The sequence below is a fragment of the Nannospalax galili genome, unplaced genomic scaffold (genome assembly GCF_000622305.1).
Source record: "Nannospalax galili isolate Female #2095 unplaced genomic scaffold, S.galili_v1.0 scaffold413, whole genome shotgun sequence".
Taxonomy (NCBI): domain Eukaryota; kingdom Metazoa; phylum Chordata; class Mammalia; order Rodentia; family Spalacidae; genus Nannospalax; species Nannospalax galili.
Window position 1 is genome coordinate 1,316 of NW_008333889.1, and position 13,889 is coordinate 15,204.

Genomic DNA, 13,889 nt, shown 5'->3' on the forward strand with positions numbered 1-13,889 from the left:
ATTTAGGGGAAGGATACAGAAAAGGACATGAGGAGGTGGCTTGTGTTCATTTTTAACAGAAATGTTTTATCTTAAATTGTTTTTTCAAGCAAATGTGAAAAAATGTCCACATTTGCTCAATATGATAAGCAAATATCTGTTATCTTGTTTTCTATCTGTTCTAAATATTTTATAATTTTGAAGGCTCTTTTAAAAGACTGCTCAAAGATTTCAATACCTTGAAATTTTTAATATAAAGGAACAGCATCTGCCCATAACACCTTTATCAGTCAAGTAGTATAAGAGATACTCCTTGCAGTTGGAAAGGTGGAGACCAAAAGACTGCTCAAAGCTTTCAATACCTGGACATTTTTAATATAAAGGAACAGCATCTGCCCATAACACCTTCATCAGTCAAGTAGTATAAGAGATACTCCTTGCAGTTGGAAAGGTGGAGACCACCATGAGTGGGCTGGGGAGGCACCAGGCACACAATACAGGCAGCCTCTGTTAAGGGACATTATACCTCCCTAGCCAATCTAATGGAATGCATGATGTCTGTATTCTAAACAGTCCCCTTTGCCTGCCAGAGTGTTTGTTTTCTGAAATTCTTGACATAAGTTTTGGAAAAATTGAGGAATATGGAGACTTTTGAACATACATCTGACATTTTATTTTATGGAAGTTCCTGAGGCTTTTTCTCCCTCCCCCCACTCTCCTCTCACTTTTTCTTCATGTTCTTTTCTGCTTGTTTCATATGTGGTATTTTTGAAAGGCATCATAGATTTTAAAATGTTCTGTAAAAACATCTGCCATGGTCATAATTCCAAATACTTCTTTTTTCATTTATTTTCTTTCATAATATATAAACAAGATAAAAACAGATGTTACTCTGCTTTCTGTCTTTCTGTTCAAGAATTTATAATACTAGAGCACTTTTGTACCTCCAGAACAGAATTTGATTAAAATGTATGCTTGCCCTGGCTGCAGTTATTTTACTAATATCAAATGCATCACTAACTTCTACCAGACTTTGGAGGGTGGGGTTCAGATGGACAAAAAACAATGCCCTCTCTCTTGCCTGACAAGGGTAACTCTGTTTTTCTTCTTTTCTAGAACTTCAGTTTCCTTCAGGAATGGAAAAATGGGGTGATTCCTACAAATTATGGCAAGTTAGCTAATAAAGATAATGGAGATATGGTGCAATTATAATCACCTGTATTACACACAAAATATAAAATGTATAAGTGTGTTTGGTGGAAACTACATAGATAAGACATAGTTGAACTGTACTTTATAAGAAGAACAAGCTTCCAAGTAAATCCAGGGATTTGTTTGGCAGAAGGAGACTAGCAGGATTATAGACCAAGAGTTAAAGATGATTGGAAAAGACCCAGTGAGCAGGTAGCCCAGATCTTCACCTTCTTTACCCTAAACAAGAATCACTCGAGTACCTCGAAAATGTTGCTCTTGATTCAGCATGTCTAGGGATGGGCCTGGCATCCTACATTTTCTAGATTCTCCCAATGGTCCTGTCCATGAGCCATGTAGGATATCTGCAGAGAAAGCCAATGAGCCAAAAGTGTTAACCTAGGAATAGCGAAGTAAGGTAGGATTGTCAGAACATGTAGGCAGCAAATTTCTTATTAGAGATTTTACTCAAATGCTGGCAAAAGCTGGTAAGGTAAGAAGAGTGCTTGAATCTGGAGAACTGTTGCCACGGTATAAGACCAAAGTTACCAAATCTCTCAGTTTTTAAAGGAAAGCCAGAAATTCACTATATTCTAATATGAAATCAACAGGTTTATAAATCCTGGATGAAATTAAAAACACATACACAGAAACAAATCTTTATGAGTCGAACAAATTGAATTTATTTGTTGAACTTTTAGCTACTCATCCAGAATATGAGCAGAAGCAGGCAAGACTATCACTTAAGGGGATCCTAAGGGTTTCTGATGATAACCTGCCTAAATGTTCTGAATTAGAGTTTACTAAAGATACAAAGTGGTATCAAACTGTGTAAAAAGAAGACATTTTTTGATGGAGTCTTGCTGTATATCTCTGGCTGGCCTGGTACTCACTATGTAAGCCAGGTTGGTTTTAAACACATGACAATTCTCCTGCCTCAGCTTCTCCATTACTGGGATTAAGAGTGTGTGCCACCATGTCTGGCTCAAGAAGATTCCTTACAAAGAGAGAGTAGATGTCAAGACATATTGAGCTGAGTCTGATTATAAAGAAGATTAAATACAAAATGACAGTATCAAATTATCCAAAAAAACACAACTGAAAGTCACTGGCTCTTGGTTGTTTTAAACCACAGCTACATTAGTTAAAATATGACAGTCTTCCAGAAAAGGCAATCATTCAATAATTGGAAATTTTGTTTGTTATTCTGTCACCAAAACTGCTCTATTTGAGAAAATTGGGACTTTGACATGAGATTTAAACTCTATGGCAGAGATTACAGGTTGGTGACCAGAATTAGACAGCCTCTTGTCTTTCCTTTTAATCTTCTGATGCAAACCATTATAGATTGGTGTTCCCAGAGAGTTGTATCAGTGACCAACCCCTTAATCTGGCTTTATGAAAGAGAATAACAAAGTTCAATTGCATTTTGGAAAAACAATCTGGTCTTGGAACAGATTTGCCTATTGTGAGAGTTGGAGGGAGGGAGGAGGGAAGACATGAGGCCTTCACAGAGTGAAGACAGTAAATAGGACCAGGAGACTGGTTAGTGGAACAAGGAACCATGTTTTAACAGGGTCCATGTTATCTTTGAAAACTAGCTCTTGCAAGTATGGCAGAAAGCACAATTGTAAGGGAAAACTGGGGGGCCATGCGCAGCCTTTCTTCTGCACTGACATCTTCTTAAACTAGTACCCACGGATTCTCTCTAAAGCAGTTTAAAAGGATTCAGTCAAGGTTCAGTTTTGCTTTGCTGTTTTATTGTTTGTCAAGACCATAGAGGCAGACTCTGTAAAAACTGTCAACATCAAAACACCTTTATTCTTTTTCCTTTAAAATATAACACAATAAAGTTATGACAGAGTCTGGGCTTATTAAGAATCTCTTAGAAATCCACTGAAAGAGTGAGGATGCTGGGGGAGTGAATGTGCAGCACAGAGGATTGGGCCTGATGCGATGCAGGTGAATCACAGGGAGGAAAGGTATGTATTGCACAACCTTGAAGAAAAGACTTCATCAAACCTTGACTGCAGTTCTGGTAAACTTTCAGATGTGACTCAGAATTTTCAGACAGTAAATTGTTTGAGGACAAGAAGAAGAAGCAAAATAGTATGTGATGACATTTATTGACTACTTCGTACATGTCAGGTGGTTTCACATCAAAATTAAACAAATCACTTGTGGTTATAAATTTAACCACTATTTATCGGTGCCTTAAAACAGAAGCCTATGGCTTTACACCAAGCAAAGTAACAGATTCTATAAAGAGTCACATTCCCTTTGAGCCTCCCTATGTCTCCTATACTTTCCTTAAAAAGCAAGGCAGACATTTCGTCCACCTAGGTCTTTGCCACTTAGAGCTGGATTCCAGTTCAATCTTGCCACCTATCACCATTTTCCCTTTGAGAGAAAGTACAGGGAAAGTTTTCCTCTAGCTTGATTTCCCACTTTTTGTTAGAAAATAAGGGAGGCAGGTTCCACTCAAGCAAGTGCAATTAAATAAAGACGGTAGAGTACAACAGAAAGACAGGGGCCGCATTGTCTGTAGCTAGCCCGTTTTTTGCATTTGCACAGTACTCAGAGTTCATTTGAGAGGCCAAAGGAGAGCGAATACAAACATCCATGGACACTAATACGAGCACAGAAAATGGCTTAGACGGTGTTCTGTTTGGAAGGAAACAAGAAAGAAAGTAGGTGGCAATTTTCAGGTTTCCGTTTTTTCATGTTCACTAACTTGGCTCTTGGAACCCTGAAAAATGACGATTTGATGTAGGGATTTTTCTTAGCCCCCACCTCCTTCCCTCCCTCCTGCCTCTGCCTCTGTTTCTCTGTCTCCTCTCCCTCCCTGCCTCGGTCTCAATTCTATTCAGCAAACGTGGCCATGATTTAAAAGCTCATTTCTACAGGCTTGTTTTTCACCTCGTTTCATGCCTTTGCCCCCTACAGGAAGCCGAATGTGCCTATGTGCTCTTTGTGGTTGCCATACTCTGGATCACAGAAGCTTTGCCCCTGTCAATAACGGCCCTGCTACCTGGCTTAATGTTTCCTATGTTTGGGATCATGCCTTCTACACAGGTAAGTTCTTCAAATGCTGCCAGAATTGGATTGCTTATTTTGTGCTGTAACTTCTTTTGAGAAAGGTTGCTTTTAAAAGAAACAGTGATGCTGTGATAAGGCTTCTTCAGAAGTGCCCCCAAACTTTTGGGTGTTCCCCCTCACTGAGCTTCTACGTAGTTGTCTGCTTTCAAGGAACAAACACAGGTTGAAGCTTCTTGAGCCACGTGTATTGTAGGAGAAAATGTGTGTCCATCTTCTCTTGCCGACTTCTATGCTTAGTGCCTTCCTCTCAACAAAAGGGGCCACACATTCACACTCTGCCTAAGCTTTTACTGTTCATCAGAATTTGGTCTGACAGTGTTGAAACATTTTTCCTTTTAATGAAGAAAAAGCTTTCCTGTTTTCTTTTCCAGAAACCTGCCATTTCAAAAAATGAAGCCAAATGAACTTTCATGTGTATTTCTATTTTGTGCTTGCTGAGAAGAGTTTATTCATGCTGAGAGCTATGCCCTACCATCATACAATCACAGGACAAAATAGATTCAATGTACCCTTAAAAGCATGAAATCAGAATATCTATCTCCATGAAGTCTCCAGTCAGTGAGCAGACAACTGCCTAAACCAGACTCACAACTTTCCCAGGAAAGATTTCAAGTTGCCAGTCAGTGCAATTTATCATTTTTGGACTTCTGTCTTCTGCCTGGGCCTAGAACTGCTCTCTTGAAGCACGCGTGTCTTTCCTGTGGATGGAGATTTTTCTTTCTAGTCTGGATTAAACTTCCTCCTATGGGAGGAGTTTTCGCCACGTTATTTCCTGGCAGTTACTCCCCATCTGCAGCCCAGATCTTCTTGTATTTCTGATCCTTCTTTTCATGCCATGTTCCCATCTTCCTCCTAACTTTGATTTTGCTCTTTCTAATTATGATTGATTTGGAAGAGAATGTATCCAGGATTAGCCTTCAATTCCTTACACCCAAGAAAAGGCTCAGCTTCCAAGGAACCTGATATTAAAAATATCATATGTGAATGCACCCATATCATGCAAAACCCATAGAGTCCAGAAGAGGGTATCAGATCCCCTGGAACTGGAGTTAAGGATGGTTCATAGCCGCCATGTGGGTGCTGGGAATCAAACCCAGATCCTCTGCAAAAGCAGTCAGTGCTCTTAACAACTGAGCCATCTCTCCAGCCTGAAAATCCTGTATTTCTTAAATGATCCAACAGGCTACCTTTTTCAGAGACAGAAAAATCTGTTGGTGCCAAGAGTGGTTGAACCTCTGTGACTAGCCGTACCTGCCCAGGAATCTTTTATCTCTCAAAGTGACAGAATCAACAGCCCTGGACTCTGACACAGAATTTCTTCTGGGACAACTCTCACCTGGGACAGATATCATCTCCCTGTTATGGCCTATGAATGTGATAGTCCATGTTTGAAGGCTTTCTGGGTTATAGGTCTTTAGTAGCTCAAAAAAGTTGACTTTTAACGTTCAAGAAATTCTCCTGCAAGTCTGACATTCAGTTCTGACATTCAGTTACATCCATCCAAACAACTTTTACTTAATATCTGTTCTGCAAATAAACTTTATCTTCCTTTTGGATATAGCATTGATTAGATTTTAAAATTAATCCCCACCTCCAGTCTTTATAACTTCGAGACTTCAACTCCTTTCCTCACACCTACCACCTCCAACTCTGTCACTAACACCATCTCTTTTTCTCCACTAAGAACAGTTAGTTTGTCAACAATACTTAAAAAATTTAATGTATTAGTTACATTAATTTGTTACATTAATAGTTACATTAATTAGTTAATTTGTACATTAGTTACAAAATACCCTGACAAAAGCAACTTGAGAAAGGAACGTTGATTTTGGCATATGGTAGGGAAGAGCACCTGGCAGGCTCTTCAGGCAGCTGGTCACACTGCATCTGTAGTTGAGAAGCAGAGAGGAATGCTGGTCCTCAGCTTGCTTCCTCCTTTTTATTCAGTCCAAGACTGCAGTCCACAGAATGATGTTGCCCTTAATGCGCAGGTCTTCCCACCTCTACCTAATCTAGATAATCCCTCTCAGGCATGCACAGAGAGGCTAATCTAATCTATGCAATCTAGATAATCCCTCAGTGGCATCTCCAGAGGCTGGTATCCCAGAGGATTCTAGATCTTAAATTGATTGTCAGTAGTACCCATCACAATTGGCAAATGTAAGTGCTTACAAAGTAAGCACTCAGTAAATGTTGGCTGATATAATTGTAGATTGACAAAAATAGATCACTTCAGAAACATTTGGATCGCTGGGAAGGTCAAGAGCCCACCATCTCCATTCCGGTTCGGTATTTCAGTCTTTCGAATTTCTTCACCTAGTAAGATGAACTGGAGCTTAGAGGAAACCTAAGAACTTGAGACTTATAGTAGAGATGGCTGTTCTTAAGACTTGTGATCCTTTTTCTAGACAGGACAACTGACCTTTAACTTATAAAAACCCAAAGCTACAGGGGTGTTATGGACAGGGTTATAGATTTAGTCAGAAGATCCGAGCTCAGTAGTTGCTCTTTACCCTAATTATGTATATGACCCTTATGTCTATGTCACCTAATCACTCCTTTGTTGTCATCTGTAAGTGGGACATTAAGTCATGTAACAATCAAATAATATGTGTGAAGCAATGATGCGACATCATGAATTTTCATATCCAATTTTGAGAATATTATTAACCTTTCATTGTGCCCTTTGGCAGCACTTTAAAATTTCAAATGTTTCACTGAGTAGCTTAATGTCTTCTTATAAGTAGAGACCCTAAACACCTGTCAGGTGCCATAGTTTTAACTTTATTATTTCTAAAGCCAATGCTGAATATCTAAATCTTACTGTGCACATATGTACTTGGAAAATGTCAGCAAGTATTCAAGTTTTTCAAATCTGTTGAATTAAATCTAAAATGTTAAATATTTAGAGCAGGACCAATTCGATCGTCCATAGTAGGTATTGATATTCTATTGTTGAAAATATATATGAGAAAAAGGCATCTGTGGATACATAGATACTGCCTACATATTGACTCAGTCATTCAATAAATATTTATGCGACAGGTCCTGTCACACTTGGAAAAACACTGATAAGCAAACACTTGTGAAAATATTTATGAAAAAAACAGACAAAAATTCCCTATCATTTAGGGATATGGAGACAGTAAACAGTATATCTGATAAATAGATGAGATGAATAGTTTGTCAGAAATGTAATTGGTGGGACCTGGAGACATAACTCAGCATTTAAAGTACTAGTTATGTGAGCATAAGGTTATGAGTTCAGATCCCCAGCACCCACATTAAAAGACAGGCATGACAATGACAATATGAGCCTGAAATTCCAGTGCTGGGGAGGCAGGAGACAGGAGCATCCCAGGTGCTTGCTGACAAGCCAGTCTACATAACTGGTGAGCTACAAGGTTCCATAAGAGACTATGATAAGAGTTGGCAATCAGGGTAGACCAACCTATTTACCGTAACAATGATTTACCAGAGATGAGGAAGTTAACCATTTGAGAATTGGGGGATGCCCACTATTAAAGGGGGAAATATCCACTGCAAAGGCCTTATACCAGGTCAGTACCTACAGTATGACTAGAGTAAGGGAGTGAACAGGCAATTGACTGAAGATAATGTTGGGGAGGTAATATAAGGAGGGTGGGGGCCATGCCAAAGATCATCATAAGGTTTTACCATTTGAGGAAATAGAAACTTAATGGAGAAATTTGACAGAAAAGTGACATGATTAAGCTATGATTTTCCAAAGACTAATTTGAGCTGCTATATTGAGAAACAAAGCAGAAAGGAGATGGGTAGGTTATTGCAAACTTGGTGAGAGACCATGGTGATTCAAAATAGAAGCAGTGTGCAGCATTGGCTATACTATTAATACATTTTGGAAGAAAAGCCAACTAATTTCCTTGAGTTATTGGTTATAGCATAAGATTAAAAGAAGATTCAAAGATTCTTCCTAGAATTTTAACCTGCGAAGTAGAAAGTGTGGAGTTATAATGCATAAAATTGAAAACATCATATATAAAGCAGGGTTACTGTAGAAGAAGGGCCAATGCTTGGTGTTCAGTGCTGAATGTGTACATATGAAATGTCTATGAGCATCTAGTGAAGATGTTGCATGTGCAAGTGGATACAGCTGAACAGCTCATTGTTTTTGTGGGTTGTCTTATCTGGAGTTATTAGATCTTACAGTCATCAGCATATATAGCTGGTATTTTAAGCCTGTGACTTCAGATTACTTCAAGAAGTAAGTGAAAGCAGAAACTCAAAGTGGAGCCCTGGATGCTGCAGCCTTCAGAAGTTAGGTTGGGTGAGGTAGCTCAGACTTGTAACTTCAACACTCTGGAGGCAAGTTTGAGAACAGTGTGAGTACAAGGCCACCCTAGGAAGCATAAAGAAACCCAGTTTCAAACAAAATAAATGGATTAATGAGAAGAGAAAGTACTAAGCAAGGAGACTAAGAGGAAAAGGTTGTTGGTATAGGAGGAAAACCAGGAAGGTGTGGGATCCTAGGATCCAGGAAGGTGTGGGGTCCTAGGATCCAGGAAAGTGTAGAATCCTAAGATTCAAGTGAAGCAAAACTTTAAGGATGGAACAATAACCAGGCAGTCAAATCTCTTTCTAAGTCAGTTAATATGAAGACTAGAAATTTGATGATTACATTTAACAAAGCAGTTGTTCTACTTTGCCTTCAATTGCTATGACAAAACACTCTGACCAATACCAACTTGGGAGGAAAGAGTTTATTTAGCTTACATCTCCTGGGTCACAGTTCATCACTGCAGGAACCAAAGGTAGAAACTCAAGGCAGAAACCTGAAGGCAGGAGCTGAAGCACAGGCAGAATGCTGCTCCTCTGGTCCATGCTCAGCCTGCTTTCTTATACAACACTGAACAACCTGCCCAGGGGTGGCGCTGCTCACAGTAGGCTGGCCCTCTTACATTACTCAAAAATCAAGAAAATACCCCACAGACATGGCCATAGGCCAGTCCAATGGAGGAAATTCCCCAACTAGACTCCCTCTACACAGGTGTGTGAAGTTGACAACTAAAGCTATCCAGCACAGAAACTTAAATATTTATCAATGAACTCTCTAATTTTATTAATTTTACCTAACGAGACATGCTTTAAGAAACACTCTTATTTATTCACACACACAAAAAATGTGAGGAACCATGTTATTGACCTCTTATTGATTTGTGTAAAGATTGATAAACTGATAAATTATATAGCTAAGAGGGAACCCAGGTGTTCTGATTGCAAAATTCCGTATTTTTAGAAGAAATCCCATTTGGGGGCAGAAATAGCAAATAGATTTTAAATCCCATGAATTTTAGTTGACATATCATTCCCCCCGAATAATTTTGGGTGTCAGTGTCATTTATAAATCAACAGTGCCTCCGCCTCTTTTTTTAGACAGAATTTCATGCATTCCAGGCTACAAACTCTCTATGTAGCCAAGAATGACCCTGAACTTCTGATTCTCCGTCTTCTACTTTCTGAGTTCAAGTACTAGGGTTCTAGTCATGTACTGTGCTCTAGTTTATATGATGCTAAGAATCAATCTCAGGGCTTTGTGCATGTTAAGCAAGCATTCTACCAAATGGACTACATTTCCAGCTCACAACAGGTGTCTCTCCTGTTATCTCCTGAACAATTAGCTTATTAACAATATTCTTCCTCAAATATACTGATTCTTATGAAAAACTAGACAGTGAAGAATATTTAATAGCAAACAGAAAATATGGACCTTGTTCCTTATGTTTAATCCCTAAATTTGTTTAGATTGCAGGCCATAATTTGTTTGCAAAGGATTAGTAGACTCTGGGCCTGAGGACAAATCCACTTTGGTGCTGATTTCCAAACTAAAGTTTTATTGCAGTACAGCATTGGTCATTATTTATATGTTGCCTTTGGTTCTTGCATGTCATCGAGAGTTGAGTAATTTTGACAGAGACTATGTAGCTCACAAAATCTAGATTGTGTACTCTCTCTCTCTCTTTTTTTAAAAGTATGACAGTCCGTGTATAGTCTAAATAGGTTACAGCAAGAGCATTTCATAGTCTTGTGCTTAATCACTTACTTATACAGTAGCTACCCTTTATCCTCAGGGGATCTATTCCAAGATTCCCAGTTACTGCCTAAAACTGTCAACAGTACTGAAGCTCACATGGAGAATGATTTTTTCCTGTACAATCTGCAGTGCTGCCATATAGTTGCAGCATTAATCTGCCCTTCCTTATTTTATGGCATGTTGTCTTTTTTGCTTAGGAGTCATTATTAAATAAAATAATAACTACTTAATATAAATGCTGTGATATAACAACATTGAGTCTGATAAGCAAGAAGGCTGCAAATTACTAATTTGCAGGTAGTGTGTACAACATGGATACACTGGACAAAAGGGTGATTGACATTCTGGGCTGAATGAAGCCAGGACAATATGGAATTTCATGATGTGATTCTGAGTAGCGTATAATTTTAAATTTATGAATACTTTATATCTGAAAATTTCCGTTTGCTATTTTCATACTGCAGGTAACTGGCTAACTGAAGCCACAAAAAATTAAACCATGGATATGAGGGCACTCCAGTCATGGCTTGCTCTAAGAGTCTCTTTGCCTTTTAAAAAATAATTCTGCATTTATTTATTTATTTATTTATTTATTTATTTATTTATTTATTATTTAATTCTTACAGTACTGATAGAACAAGGTCGGTGTCTTTGTTCATTCAAGCTGCTAAAACAAAATAACAAAATTCTCTCAAGCTCATTATCTGAAGGCTAAAAAGTATAAGATCAAAATACCAGAAGAGGGGATGGACAGATCACTCAGTGGTAAAGAGCACTGCTGTTCTTTCAGAGGACCAGAGTTAGGTGCCCAGCATCCATCTTGAGCAGTTCATAACCACCTGTAAATCTAGCCCTAGGGGATCCAACATCCTTTTCTGGCTTCTGAACTCACACACAGACATGTTCGCACACACGTTCACACATGCACATACACAAATAAAATAAAAATTTTAAATATCAGTAGATTTGTTACTTTGTTGTTTCACTCATGGTGAAATGGGTAAGGAGGTGCCCTCTAACCTCATTTATTTTTTTAAAAATGATTTCTTTATTTTTATTTTATGTATATGAGCATTTGCCTCCACGTATATAAGTGTACCTGTGTCATGCAGTGCAGTGCCCATGGAGGTCTGAAGATGCCATCAGATCCTCTGGAACTGGAGTTACAGATGGTTGTTAGCTGCCATGTGGGTGCTAGGAACCAAAGCCAGGTTCTCTGCAAGAGCAGTCAGAGCTCTTTACCATGTAGCCATCTCTCCAGCCCCTCTAGCCTCATTTATAGGAGAGTAGAGCTAGTGTCAAGTTCATAGCTTGCTCCAACATATACATTTCAGAGAAACACCAACATAACCATAGCAACCAATGGGGCTTATTTCTATGAACAAAACAAGAAAGAGATAACAATATCTTTCAAAACTCAACTTGACTATCAGGTCTTATAGGAAGATTTCCAGTTTTCTAGGAAAAAGTGGTAACTTATTCCACTTTCTCTTTGAAAAGTATGCCTTAGAGAAGCATGTTACATGTACTTATCACACTTTCTTGCTTTCCATGATAACTTGTTTTTTTCTCATTTAATAACCTGTACATTTCTTGACCCTAGGGACTTAGTAACCAAAAACCTATTGAATGCAGATTTTACGTGTTCTGCATGTGCTGAGTCTATAACTTCATGATCAGTAAAACTCACCCTGTCTTCAACAAGATCTAGTCTAAAGACAGGGTGATTAAATGAAGAAATGAGCACATGCTCATACATACACTACAATATGTCATAAGTGGAGAAACACCATCCTGCCCAGTTTAGGGTTTCAGGGAAGGAATCTTAGGAGAATTAATATCTGTCCTAATCCATGAAGGAAAATTAGGAGTATCCAAAGAAGGCAAACAATGCTAGCTTAAACTGGAAGCAAACATTAAACTTCTTTTACATTTGGGAACAACATGTAGAAAATCATTGGGTGGAATGACAAAGGATTGAGCTGGACAAATGAAATGAGCCTGGATTTTGATGGGTCTGTTATGACATATGGAGGATATTGGATTCAGTCTCAGAAACTATGGGATTAACCTGGAGTGAAGGAGTGTAAGATGGTCAGTCACAGGACATGGGGTGAGTTAGGAAAAAAATGCTGAGGACCTGATAGAACAGGAAATACATGTAAGTGGAGAAGGAATTAGAGGACTTGGAAGTTTCTTGCTTAGGTAACAAAACAGATGGAAGTTTTATTCTTCATGAAAATGGGTACAAGGGTAAAGAAATGTTTGAAGGTTTGGAGTGAGAAGGTGAGAGTGCCATTTTGAATATTTTGAGCTTTTAGGTATTCATGGAAAGTTGAACTAGAAATGTCTGTTGGATGTGCATTCTGAAGCTTAGAAAACTTACTGTCTAGATTTCAAGACAATACTGCCATACTCGCTATTCATCCAACGTGTATTGAATGTTACACAGAGATAGGAACTCAATCTTTAGTAATTGCCATTGGATATATAAACCAAAAAGACTGTACATGGAACCTTCCTGAGTGTTGGCAATTATGAGGAGAGAGTAAAAACATTCTGTAGATCAAAAAAAACTTCAAAGAGCAGGGAGGGAGCTACAAAAAAGAAAAACAATTCACAAGTCTAGAAACACTAGAATACCAATAAATTTAAATATTGCTCGAGACAAAATACACACATTTAGAAGGTCGGAAGTCAGAGGCCACGTTTTGTTTCCCTCAATTCCTCCCTAATTTATTTAATATTATTTACTCCTATGCTATGTCCAGACATAGGATGATTGAAAATATCAAGTTCCTTTTTCATAAAGCATGTACCAGACAGGTACCAGGCAGCTAAGTAAAGAGTATTTACATTTGTGGTATGCTACAAAGAAACAGGCTCAAAAAGAGAGCAGGGACTATTTAGAAATTCTGGACAGCTCATGATTGAAGGACAAAGAGAGAAGAACCTATCAGACATTTCCTGCTTTTTGTTTCCATTGAGATATGATAACTGTACAGCTTTATGGTAATTCAGTACATGCATGCAAAGCATAATGATCCAATCAGGACAATTACCATTTCTAGCTCTGAAGTGTTTATTTGCTTGTGTTGGAAAACTCTGGCTTCTCTTCTCGTTCTTTAATGATAACTGTACAGCTTTATGGTAATTCAGTACATGCATGCAAAGCATAATGATCCAATCAGGACGATTACCATTTCTAGCTCTGAAGTGTTTATTTGCTTGTGTTGGAAAACTCTGACTTCTCTTCTCGTTCTTTTTAAAAATTCTTAATCATTGTGAACTACAACTAGCCTATTGCAGGACGATTACCATTTCTAGCTCTGAAGTGTTTATTTGCTTGTGTTGGAAAACTCTGACTTCTCTTCTCGTTCTTTTTAAAAATTCTTAATCATTGTGAACTACAACTAGCCTATTGTATTGTGTTTCAGAATATTTAACTTCACTAATATAATAGAGCTTGGTATCCTTCAACTGCCCTTCTCCCCACTACCCTTTCTAACCTCTACTGACTACCATTCCATCTGCTTCTATGGGAGCC

At 38.4% G+C, this 13,889-nt stretch overlaps 1 protein-coding gene across 1 annotated transcript in view; it reads left to right on the plus strand.

The window, feature by feature from the left end:
* The first annotated feature begins 3,126 nt into the window (after positions 1–3,126).
* The window catches only part of Slc13a1 (solute carrier family 13 member 1), a 67,402-nt gene continuing 56,639 nt past the window's right edge, over positions 3,127–13,889 (plus strand). The window contains exons 1-2 of the mRNA XM_008828889.2: positions 3,127–3,152; positions 4,077–4,245. Coding sequence (XP_008827111.1) covers positions 3,127–3,152; positions 4,077–4,245 — 195 coding nt within the window. The remainder of the gene's footprint in view (positions 3,153–4,076; positions 4,246–13,889) is intronic.